The sequence below is a fragment of the Candoia aspera genome, chromosome 2, assembly GCF_035149785.1.
Source record: "Candoia aspera isolate rCanAsp1 chromosome 2, rCanAsp1.hap2, whole genome shotgun sequence".
NCBI lineage: Eukaryota > Metazoa > Chordata > Lepidosauria > Squamata > Boidae > Candoia > Candoia aspera.
The window spans coordinates 213,164,423-213,178,074 of NC_086154.1; the positions used below are offsets into that span (position 1 = coordinate 213,164,423).

Here is a 13,652-nt window from a genome sequence, read left to right on the forward strand (position 1 = left end):
CACAAATTCATCTTGTGCACCTATTGCACCATTCTTGGACTGGGAGGCCTCGCTCACAGTCACTCATGCATGAATCACCTCCCATTTGGATTATTGCAACATGCTCTATATGGGGCTGCCCTTGAAGACCTTCTGGAAGTTGCAACTGGTCAAGAATGCAGCAGCATGAAGTTTTGGGTGCCCCATGGCTCACCTCCTGCAAGGTTCCCTTTTGCAATTCAAGGTGCTGGTTATCACCTTGAAAGCCCTACATGGCACAGGGCGAGATTATTTGTGGGACTGCCTCTCCCTAAGGGTATCTGCCCATTCTACTAGGCTGGATAGGGTGGGTGTGCCCCATGTTCCTACCCTTAAGTGTTGTCACCTGATGGGACCTTGGAGGCACACCTTCTCAGTGGCCCCCTGAGCCCTTTGGAACAGTCTTCCACCTGAGATCCAAGGAATCCCTACCCCTTTAGCCTTCTGGACGGCCATGAAGACCTGGCTCTTCCTCCAAACACTGGACTAGGATGGGGTTTGAGTTGGGAGGCTGTTTGGTCCGGCACCTGGGGGGAAGGTATTTTAATCTTTATCATTCTTTGTATAGATTGTTGTGAGCCACCTAAAATCATGGTATGAGATAGGCAGCCATATAAGTCCTATAAAGGAATGAATGACCCAAAACAGCAACTGATTTTTTTTTCTATGTCATATGTCATGAGTAAGGATGGCGAGCAGGGGGCTCCCATCCAGACTGTCAAGCGCATGCGTAGCACTGAGGAATTGTTCAGCCATTCAAAGAGACACAGATCGGGACCGCCTTAACCCTTGGGGGTTATATGTCTGGGTTTTTCCCACGCTTCTTCAGTTTGTTAGGATTCCTGTTATGTACTAGCAATAAACATTAGAGACCAGTTCCTTGTCTCAGCGTGTTTCCTGGCTGTTAGGACATCATAAGAGTGTACTTATTTATTTGCTTGTTTGTTTTTTCCTGCTTTCCATTAAAAAAATCATCTGACATTTAGTTAAATTGGCAGAAATTATAGCTTCTTACAAGATGCCAAATGGAAGACAAAACTTGATTTCTCTTTTCTTTGAGAACTGCCAATGCCATTTTTATTTCTGGGCACAACTGGAAACAGTTTTCAGGCACAACATAGTTGCCTCTTCCAAGTAGATGAATCCTGCCAAGGTTCAGATGATTGGGTTCAAAGGTTTGGTTCAACATTTTAATCTTATTATTCAACAGCCAAACCAAATACCAGCATTGTAGATGATGAAAAATGCTGTCACATAAGCAGTCAAGATGAAATGGTGAAAAAGCAGCTCTTTTGTAGAAAAGGATTATTTAGCTAGCTGGCTACTAGCTAGCTTAATAGCATACCATGATGATACTTTTTTCACTTTTCAGTCACTGGAGACTTTTCATACTGTATCCAAGTATGAAAAGGCTTTAGTGTTGAAATCCTTGGGCTAATGAACTAGTCCTCATGCAGCCCTCACAATGATTTGAGTTTGGCACTCTTGCTCTAAATAACAAATGTACAATAAACCTTTTTCATGTTAATGTTTCTCAATGACCTGCTGAAGATCAAAACTGTATACCCCCTGCTAGCATAAAACTACACTGCACTCCTCACATTTTGTTCCTTGAAAGCATGAAAGAGATAGCAATCAGAAATTGGTCAAACACCTTCCCAGGCACACTTACAAATTAATCCCGTAGATTCGGATTCACTTTTGCTACCTTTCTCTTTGTGCATCAGAAGAATGCATTCTTCCAAGCAGAGACACCCACTTCATAAGTAAACCACATACATACTGTATTTTAATATTTCTCCATTAATACCATCTACTCCTGTCTCTTATCATTTAATATTTTCACAATATATAGATATATGTATGACTTTCTTTCCATCAATATTTTTATTCAGCACTAACATTTATAGCAGGTATATTTGGAAATGTAACATCTCTATTACCAACACACTTAGGCCCCAAATATTCTAGATGAACCAAGGTACACAATCTTGCAAATCAGCAACTAACCATTGGTGCATAATTTACTTTCCATTATCGAATTCCCTAAATCATGTTGCCAGTCTAATAATCTTTTACATTACTGCTAAACTGAAGTTCAAAAGGTAACAATATTAGTGGATATGCTATCCAGCCAGAATGTAATGGTTTGCTCTTAATTCTAGGTATCAGGTAATCCCAAACTATCCTAATAATTCTTGCTCAAGCAGAAGTCAGAATCAGCTGCTGCTAAATCCAGATGTGTCAAAGTGCCTACTTGGCTAAACCCAGGTCTCTTCATTCAGAAATAATTCTCACTGAACTCAGTAAGACATATTTCCCAATTAGGACAGCAGCCTTTATGTTGAAAAAGTACAGCAAATTACAGACAGATGTCACTGAAAGCAGATGAACTGTATGTTAATGTTTCCTACTACAGATTAAGGTTGCTATAGTAACTGATCGTTTTGGCAGGGTGGAGAGGTTGAATTTAATTGTCTCCTTTTCACATGTTAAATGGCTGCATCACATGAGGGGAGGGACCTGCCCCGACTTCTTGTTAGTTTCTGTTTCCTTCTGTGCAGACATGTAGAGAGTCAAGCTGCTCTCACTGAGAGCCCAAGACTTTTAAATATGTTTTGCTTTCGTTTTGCTTTCTGTAAATAAATTATTTTTATAGAAATGCCTGGTGTGTGTGACTTTTCTGATCTCTCCTGGGCCAAAGGCTTTCCCAACAATCTGCCAACACTGTATTTATAGGAAATGTATTTTAATAAAGAGAAGGTTACTGACATACATTCTTTTGTAGACAAATTAAGAATTATTCCATAAAATGATCTTATGGATTTGGAAGGAGAGATTAGACTCCTACCACTGGAACTTCCTTTTAAAGCTTCCATCCCAGAAATACAACACTAATTGCTAAACTGAACTTTCTGACAAATCTTGGTCTGTCAGCTGAGAAGTCTAAAAGATTACTTTCTGTAGCACTGGCTGGTGGGTGAGGTTTAAAAGATACTTTGGATCTTCTTGATCAAAGTCTAGAAATACCTTATTAAAAATCCAAAGATCACAAGTAATACCTGTGAAACTATACAGCAGCCTGCACAGGACACAGGCTTTAGTGATATATTCTCTTTTCAAAACAATAGAGCTAAGTGTAAAACATTTCCTAAAAAGAAATCAGGAAGAAAGAGTTATTATTCAAACACAATTCTAAATTGAAATCAATAAAGACAATCTAATTTAGTTCCTTGGATGTTACCTACCTGAGTAGGACTAGGGTTCAAAGATTATGAGGGTGAATCGGAGAGCAGATGGGCAGCATGAGAATACTTTGTCCCCCTCAAAAACATCCAGACTGAGGGCAGTACTAATTGCTTGACATGTTTGTTGTTGTTTATTCGTTCAGTCGCTTCCGACTCTTCGTGACTTCATGGACCAGCCCACGCCAGAGCTTCCTGTCGGTTGTCAACACCCCCAGCTCCCCCAGGGACGAGTCCGTCACCTCTAGAATATCATCCATCCATCTTGCCCTTGGTCGGCCCCTCTTCCTTTTGCCTTCCACTCTCCCTAGCATCAGCATCTTCTCCAGGGTGTCCTGTCTTCTCATTATGTGGCCAAAGTATTTCAGTTTTGCCTTTAATATCATTCCCTCAAGTGAGCAGTCTGGCTTTATTTCCTGGAGGATGGACTGGTTGGATCTTCTTGCAGTCCAAGGCACTCTCAGAATTTTCCTCCAACACCACAGTTCAAAAGCATCGATCTTCCTTCGCTCAGCCTTCCTTATGGTCCAGCTCTCGCAGCCATATGTTACTATAGGGAACACCATTGCTTTAACTATGCGGGCCTTTGTTGTCAGTGTGATGTCTCTGCTCTTAACTATTTTATCGAGATTTGTCATTGCTCTTCTTCCAAGGATTAAGCGTCTTCTGATTTCCTGACTGCAGTCAGCATCTGCAGTAATCTTTGCACCTAGGAATACAAAGTCTTTCACTGCTTCTACATTTTCTCCCTCTATTTGCCAGTTATCAATCAAGCTGGTTGCCATAATCTTGGTTTTTTTGAGGTTTAGCTGCAAACCAGCTTTTGCACTTTCTTCTTTCACCTTCATCATAAGGCTCCTCAGTTCCTCTTCACTTTCAGCCATCAAAGTGGTATCATCTGCATATCTGAGATGGTTAATGTTTCTTCCAGAGATTTTAACTCCAGCCTTGGATTCCTCAAGGCCAGCTTGTCGCATGATGTGTTCTGCATACAAGTTGAATAGGTAGGGTGAGAGTATACAGCCCTGCCGTACTCCTTTCCCAATCTTAAACCAGTCCGTTGTTCCGTGGTCTGTTCTTACTGTTGCTACTTGGTCGTTATACAGATTCTTCAGGAGGCAGACAAGATGATTTGGTATCCCCATACCACTAAGAACTTGCCACAATTTGTTATGGTCCACACAGTCAAAGGCTTTAGAATAGTCAATAAAACAGAAATAGATGTTTTTCTGAAACTCCCTGGCTTTTTCCATTATCCAGCGGATATTGGCAATTTGGTCTCTAGTTCCTCTGCCTTTTCTAAACCCAGCTTGTACATCTGGCAATTCTCGCTCCATGAACTGCTGAAGTCTACCTTGCAGGATCTTGAGCATTACCTTACTGGCATGTGAAATGAGTGCCACTGTTCGATAGTTTGAACATTCTTTAGTGTTTCCCTTTTTTGGTATGGGGATATAAGTTGATTTTTTCCAGTCTGATGGCCATTCTTGTGTTTTCCAAATTTGCTGGCATATAGCATGCATTACCTTGACAGCATCATCTTGCAAGATTTTGAACAGTTCAGCTGGGATGCCGTCGTCTCCTGTTGCCTTGTTATTAGCAATGCTTCTTAAGGCCCACTCAACCTCACTCTTCAGGATGTCTGGCTCTAGCTCACCGACCACACCGTCAAAGCTATCCCCGATATTGTTATCCTTCCTATACAGGTTTTCTGTATATTCTTGCCACCTTTTCTTGATCTCTTCTTCTTCTGTTAGGTCCTTGCCATCTTTGTTTTTGATCATACCCATTTTGGCCTGGAATTTACCTCCAATGTTTCTAATTTTCTGGAAGAGGTCTCTTGTCCTTCCTATTCTATTGTCTTCTTCCACTTCCGCGCATTGCTTGTTTAAAAATAATTCCTTATCTCTTCTGGCTAACCTCTGGAATTTTGCATTTAATTGGGCATATCTCCCCCTATCACTGTTGCCTTTTGCTTTCCTTCTTTCTTGGGCTACTTCTAGTGTCTCAGCAGACAGCCATTTTGCCTTCTTGGTTTTCTCTTTCTTTGGGATGTATTTTGTTGCCGCCTCCTGAACAATGCTGCCAACTTCTGTCCAGAGTTCTTCCGGGACCCTATCTACTAAGTCCAGTCCCTTAAATCTATTCTTCACCTCCACTGCATATTCCTTAGGAATATTAGTGAGCTCATATCTAGCTGATCTGTGGGTCTTCCCTAATCTCTTTAGTCTGATCCTAAATTGTGCAAGAAGAAGTTCGTGATCTGAACTACAGTCAGCTCCAGGCCTTGTTTTTACCGACTGTACAGATGTCCGCCACCTTTGGCTGCAAAGGATGTAATCAATCTGATTTCGGTGTTGTCCATCTGGGGAAGTCCATGTATAAAGCCGTCTCTTAGGTTGTTGGAAGAGAGTGTTTGTTACGCAGAGTGAATTGTCTTGGCAAAATTCTATCAGCCTGTGTCCTGCTTCGTTTTGTTCTCCCAGGCCATACTTACCTGTAATTCGAGGTGTCATTTGACTGCCCACCTTAGCATTCCAGTCTCCTGTGATGAAAATAACATCTCTTTTAGGCGTGTTGTCCAGTAGGTGCTGCAGATCCTCATAGAACTGCTCTACTTCAGCTTCTTCAGCATTTGTGGTTGGGGCGTATATTTGGATCACTGTGATGTTAGATGGCTTGCCCTGAATTCGAATTGAGATCATTCTGTCGTTTTTTGGGTTGTATCCAAGCACTGCTTTAGCCACTTTCCTATTAATTATGAAGGCTACTCCATTTCTTCTGTGGTCCTCTTGTCCGCAGTAGTAGATCTGGTGGTCATTTGATGTGAAGTGGCCCATTCCAGTCCATTTCAGTTCACTGACGCCCAGAATGTCTATCTTTAATCTTGACATCTCACCAATAACCACATCCAATTTGCCCTGGCTCATAGATCTTACATTCCAGGTTCCGATGGTGTGTTGATCCTTAGAACATCGGATTCGCCGTTCACCACCAGCACTGTCGGCCGCTAGCCGTCCTTTCGGCTTTAAGCTAGCTGCGTCATCACGTCTGGGGCTAGTTGAACTCATCCTCTGTTCCTCCCCAGTAGCATTTTGACCATCTTCCGACCTGGGGGTCTCATCTTCCGATGGTATACCGACATATCTCTGGTTGTACTGATCCATTTAGTTTTCACGGCAAGAATACTGAGGTGGGTTGCCATTACCTTCCCCAGGGATCGCATTTAGTCTGACCTCTCTGTCATGACCTTCCCGTCTTGGGTGGCCCTTCACGGTTTAGCTCATGGCATCATTGAGGTGCTCAAGCTCCAGCACCACGACAAGGTAACGATCCTTTGCTGAAGAATTGCTTGACATACTAAGGTGAATTTGAGAAGCCAGCTTCTTAGAAGAAACCGATCTAGCCAGCAAGCTGGAATATTACCGAAATTTCTTAAAATTGTATGTTTGCATTATAAAAGTACCGAATAAACTATTGTGCAAGACATTTTGTTCTTTGTTCCCCAATTGATACCCATTTGGGGAACAAAAGTAAGATTCAGCTTTGTCAGGTTTTATTGGACACTCTAGACTCATTACTGAGCTACACCAGAATATGGACTTTGTAACACTTGTATTTTATCTTCCTATGTTCTCTAGTTCATAGCTAAGCTTGACTTCAGGCATATAAACATTTATTTAGTTATCATCCTATTAATTCTTCAGTGTGCAAATACTAATGTAGTCAGCATATAAATATCTATCTGCAGTAAGCAATTCCTTCATTTCTTTTAATATGTTATGAAGTACTTGTTGCAAAAGAGGGCTACCGATAAAAATGCATGCTAAATATCCAAATTAATGTCTTAAGTTTCACAATGGTATCTGTGTATGCTAGTGCTATATGCATGATTTTGAAATGGTCATCTAAAGCAGTGTTTCTCAACCTTAGCAACTTTAAGAGGTATGGACTTCAATTCCCAGAATTCTGCTGGCTGAGGAATTCATGCATGCTGGCTGGGAATTCTGGGAATTGAAGTCCATACCTCTTAAAGTTGCTGAGGTTGAGCAACACTATTTAAGGCATTTCAGGAAGTATAATGGTACTAAAGAAACCTGTTCTTCAAGAACCATACATTTCCTAACCACTAGCTACCGCTATATTTTAGCATTGTGAAAGGTGAAAGGTCCCTGTGCAAGCACTGAGTCATGTCTGACCTTTTGGGGGGATGCCGCTTTCGCAACATTTTCTTGGCAGACTCTATCGGGGTGGTTTGCCTTTGCCTTCCCCAGTCATTACCTTCCCCAGCAACGGAAGGATGGAAGGCCGAGTCAACCTGAGCGGCTACCCGAGAATCCAAATTCCGCTGGGATTGAACTCGGGTCATGGGGAGAGTTTCGGTTGCAATACTGCCGCCTACCACTCTGCGCCACACGAGGCTCTTAGTTTAGCATTACATTCCCATAAATAAGTAGCAGCAGTGGACAATGTGGTGTACCAATAATATACTACCTCACCAAGTGCCATGAAACCCACAGATAAACTTCCTTGGATCTTCATTACCGTGTCACATAATTTTTGTCAAGAGGAATTTCAGTGGAAAAGAAGCAAAAAAGCGAATTTTGAAGAGTAAAGGAAATAATGGTTTATAAAAAAGGTGAAGATGACTAGAACAAGTCACAACATTTTAAATCATAATTACAGATTCAGCAGTTGCTGGCAGAAGATAAAAAGGAACAACTTACCAACCACAGAAGCTCCTCTTTCAGCAAAAGCCAGTGCATATGCTCTCCCCAGTCCTAGTATAAAGAAAAAGTCTTTTATAATCCTGACAGTTTAAAAAAAAACACAGGAAGTCAGCTTCAAGGGAGCCAAATATAAACTTAAAAGCAAAATGTGGTATTGCTCATAGATACTCCTGAGTACCTGATATAAACAAACAAACAAATAGAAGCTGAAAAGTCCAGTCTTGATGACACGGTGTAATGATTGCCTATTCAAAATCACTATCAGACTCACACAAGGCTTTCATGGATATCTGATTTAATAATGAATAGTATGCAGGATCACAAGCAAAGCTGAGAATAGTGAAAGCGCAGGATTTCTCCCAGTAAAAACCCAGGCAGTGTCCAATCCCTCCCCCCGGAGTCAGTGCAATTCCATTCCCTGCAGGTGCCCCTAATGATTTCTGCTGATCTTCAGGAAATGTCCTTGACCAGTCAAGATAATCCAAGCATGCATTCTTCACTCCTTGCATCGCAGCCTGGTACAAAGAAACAGGAGCAGCCCCCTCCCGTACAGCAACCTGTGTCAGCACCAGCATAGCACGGGAACATGTTACGATGTTTTCCAGGAACACTGAACAGGGATCATGACACACGGTGTTCTAAACCAGAGTTGTTAAATCTTGGCAACTTTAAGATGTGTGGACTTCAGCTCCCAGAATTCCCTAGCCAGTATGCTGGGTGGACAATTCTGGGAGTTGAAGTCCACATGTCTTAAAGTTATCAAGGTTAAGAAACATTGTCCTAGACTCATTTGGGAATTCTAGAAAGGCCACCAGAGAAGAAACTATCTGAAAAGGCAAACAAATTGCTCAGAATGCAGCAAATTAGGTACAATTCAATTAAGTCACCAGGCTGTCATGCAGCTCCTTGTGAAGAAAACTATTTTCTTTCCCTCTTTAGTGGAAAATACCTTCTGGACATATAAAGGGGAGAGTTCCTTTTAATTCTCCCCTTTATATGTCCAGAAGATATTTTCCACTAAAGAGGGAAAGAAAATTGTTTTCTTCACAAGGAGCTGCATGATACAACTGTGATTTTGTAAGGATTAAAAAACAAAAAACTTGACACATAACTTGAGGAAATAACTTGAGGTTCTTTTCAGGACAAGTAAAACGGTTTAAAAGACCCTGAAAGAAGTCCTTGAGTAAACAGAAAAGGATACATATGAACTATTTTTATATAGTATCCTTTTGTTGAATTTCTTCCTGGGATCACTCTTGAGGCTGTCTTCTTCACCCAGAATAAATTATTGTAAAGCAAACTGGTTATATGGTTCTTATATCTAAGGCATTTAGAAGCTAAAATCATCTTTTCAGACTGTGGCAAAATTGATAATCAAGTTTCTTTACAGAGGAGATCACTGGTTTGAGAATTTCATTTTCAAGCAGAACTTGTGAATGATTCAATGTCCTTTTTTCAATGAAAGCGCAAATAATTCTGCTGACTTGGCTTCAATTCATCTTTGATTATTCTATTTCTTTAGCAAGCTTCAACTGAGATGTTTAAAAAAATGCTTCCAAGTTAAAAGTTGTCTTCTTTCTGTACTTTTTACAGTAGCTACAGTAGTACACAGTTATGTAGCCAAACAGCTGCTCCTTTATTACTAGTTTAGGCCAGCGATAAATTGTATTTCTAAAAATGTGAAAATGTTAACAACTCAGTGAAGTAATAAATTAATATTTCATAATCAACAGAAGTTTGGTTAGGGGAGAATGACTCTAATCTTGTACTATGAACAGTTTCAGTGTATTTATATTTGTCAGTGCAATCTTCTACAAACTGCTTAGAAGTCCCATTAAATTTCACAGGGCTCTCTCATTTCACTACATTTAGATTGTAATTTTACTTTGTTTTGTATATGGATAAAGTATATTTAACAACCTACAAGTGGAACAGGTTCTCCTTTCAGTCCATCCTTCCAAAGATCTTCTTAAATCTGCTCCAGAGACCTGAGAGACTTCCCAGAGCTGATTTGGAGTGTCTGGGCATGTGTAGAGATTGAGGGTAAAAAGTCCAAAACACTTAATAAAATGGTATATCTGGACATCTTATATTATTGCATGAATCAAAAGAGCCTGCCTATCTCACCCAGATCTTGTGATTTTTTTCCCCTGAATTGAGCAATGTTTCAATATTCTTAGCCAAATGTCAGACAAATTTAAATACATAATGGAATTTTGCCATTTAATTTTAAAATAAATTGCACTATTCACTGATTAGTTCTGGGAAAGAGAATCTGATGGGTGATATTGGATGATAATCAGAATGCACCTTATGCTGAAGTATCAACAGGATTGTTAATTAAGCCTCTGTCTCCTAAAGCCGGCTTTCCATAATTTAAATGGGAAAAATGTACGTAAATCCATTTAAATAAACGATCACACTCAGCAAGGACAAAAATATCTTATTCCACATAACTGGTTTGGTGAGTCAGCAGCAGGCATCAATTATTTCATAACCTATTCTTGTTATCCATGTTTGCTATCTGAGTTGCTTCATTTCTGAATAGGCAGTTAAGCTACAAAACTACGGATCCGATCTCTGCCCAGATAAAGTTAGGAATATTTCCCAGACATTTTAAGAATGGAAATGAAATTCTTTTTACTATTCTTGTCTCAGTTCTAATTTTATATATACATATGGCTTTAGAATTAGTAGAGAAATAATCATAAAAGAAAAAGGGTTCAAAGGGACCAGAACATCTCATTTTGAATAATGACTTGATTGTGTGAATTACTGTACTTAATTCACAGCCAGTCAGGTTACGTGGGAAGTCTCCCAACTTCCAGGCTAAACCCAGGAACTGCAACAGGTATGTGAACGGCTATTACATCTAGGTTCAGGATTTCACTAAACAAAGAATCGTCACCACTAAATTACTTTCTTTCTGGAGAGAAATCAGGCTTCACTTACAACGGTCTTACACTGGGTCTACTTAAAAATAAACTCCGGGGAGGCATGGACAGAATTATACATTCAGCTTCATTTAAAAGGGTCATTCACATACCTTTGCCCTTAAGGAGAAATGCAAACAAGCACACAAGAAAGCTGCAAAGGTTTCCTTACAGTCCACTTGCAATCAAGCAAACTTGTAAGGCAACCTCCGGATAAACTACAGTCATTGAGATCCGCAACTTACCTCCCCCAGCACCGGTCACCAGAACCACCCGCCCGTCAAACCTCAGCGGAGAAGACATCCTGCTCCCGACCAGTGCAAAACCAGCCTTTCAGGGATCTTACGGCCGCAGAGCCTAAAACGACTGAAGCTGGGCAAAGGGCGCCGGGAATGCGCATGCGCGCACTAGCTTGCTGCATCCTGGGAAACGTAGTTTGCTGATTCACTCTTGGCTGCTGAGTTAGGCGGATTTAAATGCATGACCGTTACTGAACATCCCCCCCCCCAATAGTGTCAGCGTAGCAACCTCCCTAACTTGCGTAGGGCCGTTGCTTATTGAGAATTCTAGGGCGTGCTTACCCATGGTTAATTTAACTTTGGCATAGTCAACCCCATTTCTGAGTGCGTTCGCCCGACTCAACCGCAGGGACTAAATGCTGTTCCCAGCACGCTAGGCAAAACGTGGTGGGCTAATTTATAACTGAGAGCGTCATGAGATGGGAGAGATCATCGATCACATCTGGGGGGGCACCAAGGTGGGGAATTCTCCTTGCCTTGAGCTGAACCCTAGTACAGAAAGCGGCTCTGAGATCCAGGCTTTGGTTATGCAAGGCATTCCAGTACAACATATTCATTTCTAGGTGAAAGGGAACCGTGAAAACATTCCTCCTCTCTTTCGTTTAAGCCAGTGTTTCTCAACCTTGGCAACTTGAAGCTGGGTGGACTTCAACTCCCAGAATCCTCCAGCATCCTGGGAGTTGAAGTCCACCCAGCTTCAAGTTGCCAAAGTTGAGAAACACTGGCTTATGCCTTTCTCTCTCTGTTAACTGCAGGCCCTCGTTTAATGCAGGAGTGGGCGTGCATAGGCACGCACGCACACAAGTGAACAGTTCTCACTTCTCTGTGAGATACTTTAGAATGATGTTTCTCCGTGAGAACCGGAGACCGTCTACCCAACCCCTGATCCTCCTCCCTTTTTTCCCTGTGTCCGCGAACCGCGATTCAGCTTCAGAGAGGGGAGTCCGGGGCGGGAGGAAGGAGCTTCGATGGGCTGCGCCCGGGCATCTTCCTCCTTCGCTTTCGGACTTTAAATCTCTTAGCTCTGGGTGGAATCCTGGAAGGAGGAAAGATGGGGGACTTGGATTGATGGAAGGTCGGGGCCGTTTAAGGGGTAGAAACAAACACCTGTAACGTCCAGAGCGCTCAGGCGTGGGTGAAATCACCAAATTGCTCCAAGACGCTCCAGATACATGTTTTTTGTTCTTTCTTAACCCAGTAGGGGGAGTATTGCATTGCAGGAGACCAAATAAGAAATCATTTTCCACCAGCGCCCTCTTCGCTTGGGCCGGGCGCCATAATTTCATTGTATCCTACCTCCTTTCATTTCGGTATTTTGAGAGCCTGCCCTGTGACTTTGGAAATCTAGTCATATGCTTAAAAAGACAGAAAATGCAAGGAGGATAAAAAATGGATTCTTTGCTTTCAGTAGGCAAAGCTCAATCAAATAGTAGATTGTAACTGCTGCCGTAGGGTGAACTGTAAAAATCACTATTCAGCAATTGTAACCAAATCCACAGGCATAAAGATCACAGGCACAAATCCTCAAGATTTTGAGATGGAAATCACCATTAAGTCACCAGGAGGTGTGCTTAACCAAACTTTTTTACACCTAAATAATGGTGAAATCATTTCTCGTTTTTGTGTAGTTTGGGATCCCTAATTTTCTCTGTGGTCAAATATAATTTCATGTAGGTTGTGTGGGTAGCCCTTGAAAAAGTCAAGGGAATCTTAAACTTTCCATATTAATATATAAACACTTCAAAATAAAACTTTTAGAGGAAAATATTAGACTTATTCTGATGAATAGTTCTAATATACAAAAGACAGCACTGAATACTTAAAATGGGGTATCTGTCTTCAGTAGGTGTATTTGTGATGGAAAAATAAGCTTGCTTGAATTTGAAAACAATATGTAACCTGGTTAAAAAAATCCTATTTAGTATAAATAAAGGAGGCTTTTTAAAATAATATAAACAAAACTACATTGTTTCATTGAAAGGCAGCCAGAGATTGTGTTCGATAGTACTGATCTTGCCTGTTTTTGATCTGAATCACAATTACAGAATTTCTTTGTTGTTTATTCATTCAGTCGCTTCCGACTCTTCGTGACTTCATGGACCAGCCCACACCAGAGCTTCCTGTCGGTCGTCAGCACCCCCAGCTCCCCCAGGGACGAGTCCATCACCTCTAGAATATCATCTATCCATCTTGCCCTTGGTCGGCCCCTCTTCCTTTTGCCTTCCACTCTCCCTAGCATCAGCATCTTCTCCAGGGTGTCCTGTCTTCTCATTATGTGGCCAAAATATTTCAGTTTTGCCTTTAATATCATTCCCTCAAGTGAGCAGTCTGGCTTTATTTCCTGGAGGATGGACTGGTTTGATCTTCTTGCAGTCCAAGGCACTCTCAGAATTTTCCTCCAACACCACAGTTCAAAAGCATCTATCT

The 13,652-nt window shown here is 41.3% G+C and overlaps 1 protein-coding gene across 1 annotated transcript in view; it reads right to left on the reverse strand.

The window, feature by feature from the left end:
- The window catches only part of HSD17B4 (hydroxysteroid 17-beta dehydrogenase 4), a 59,142-nt gene extending 47,859 nt beyond the window's left edge, over nt 1-11,283 (reverse strand). Inside the window, exons 1-2 of the mRNA XM_063295302.1 lie at nt 11,172-11,283; nt 7,991-8,044 (exon numbers count right to left, since the gene is read on the reverse strand). Of these exons, the coding sequence (XP_063151372.1) occupies nt 7,991-8,044; nt 11,172-11,229 (112 nt within the window). The 5' untranslated portion in view covers nt 11,230-11,283. The remainder of the gene's footprint in view (nt 1-7,990; nt 8,045-11,171) is intronic.
- Between the last annotated feature and the right edge of the window lie 2,369 nt (nt 11,284-13,652).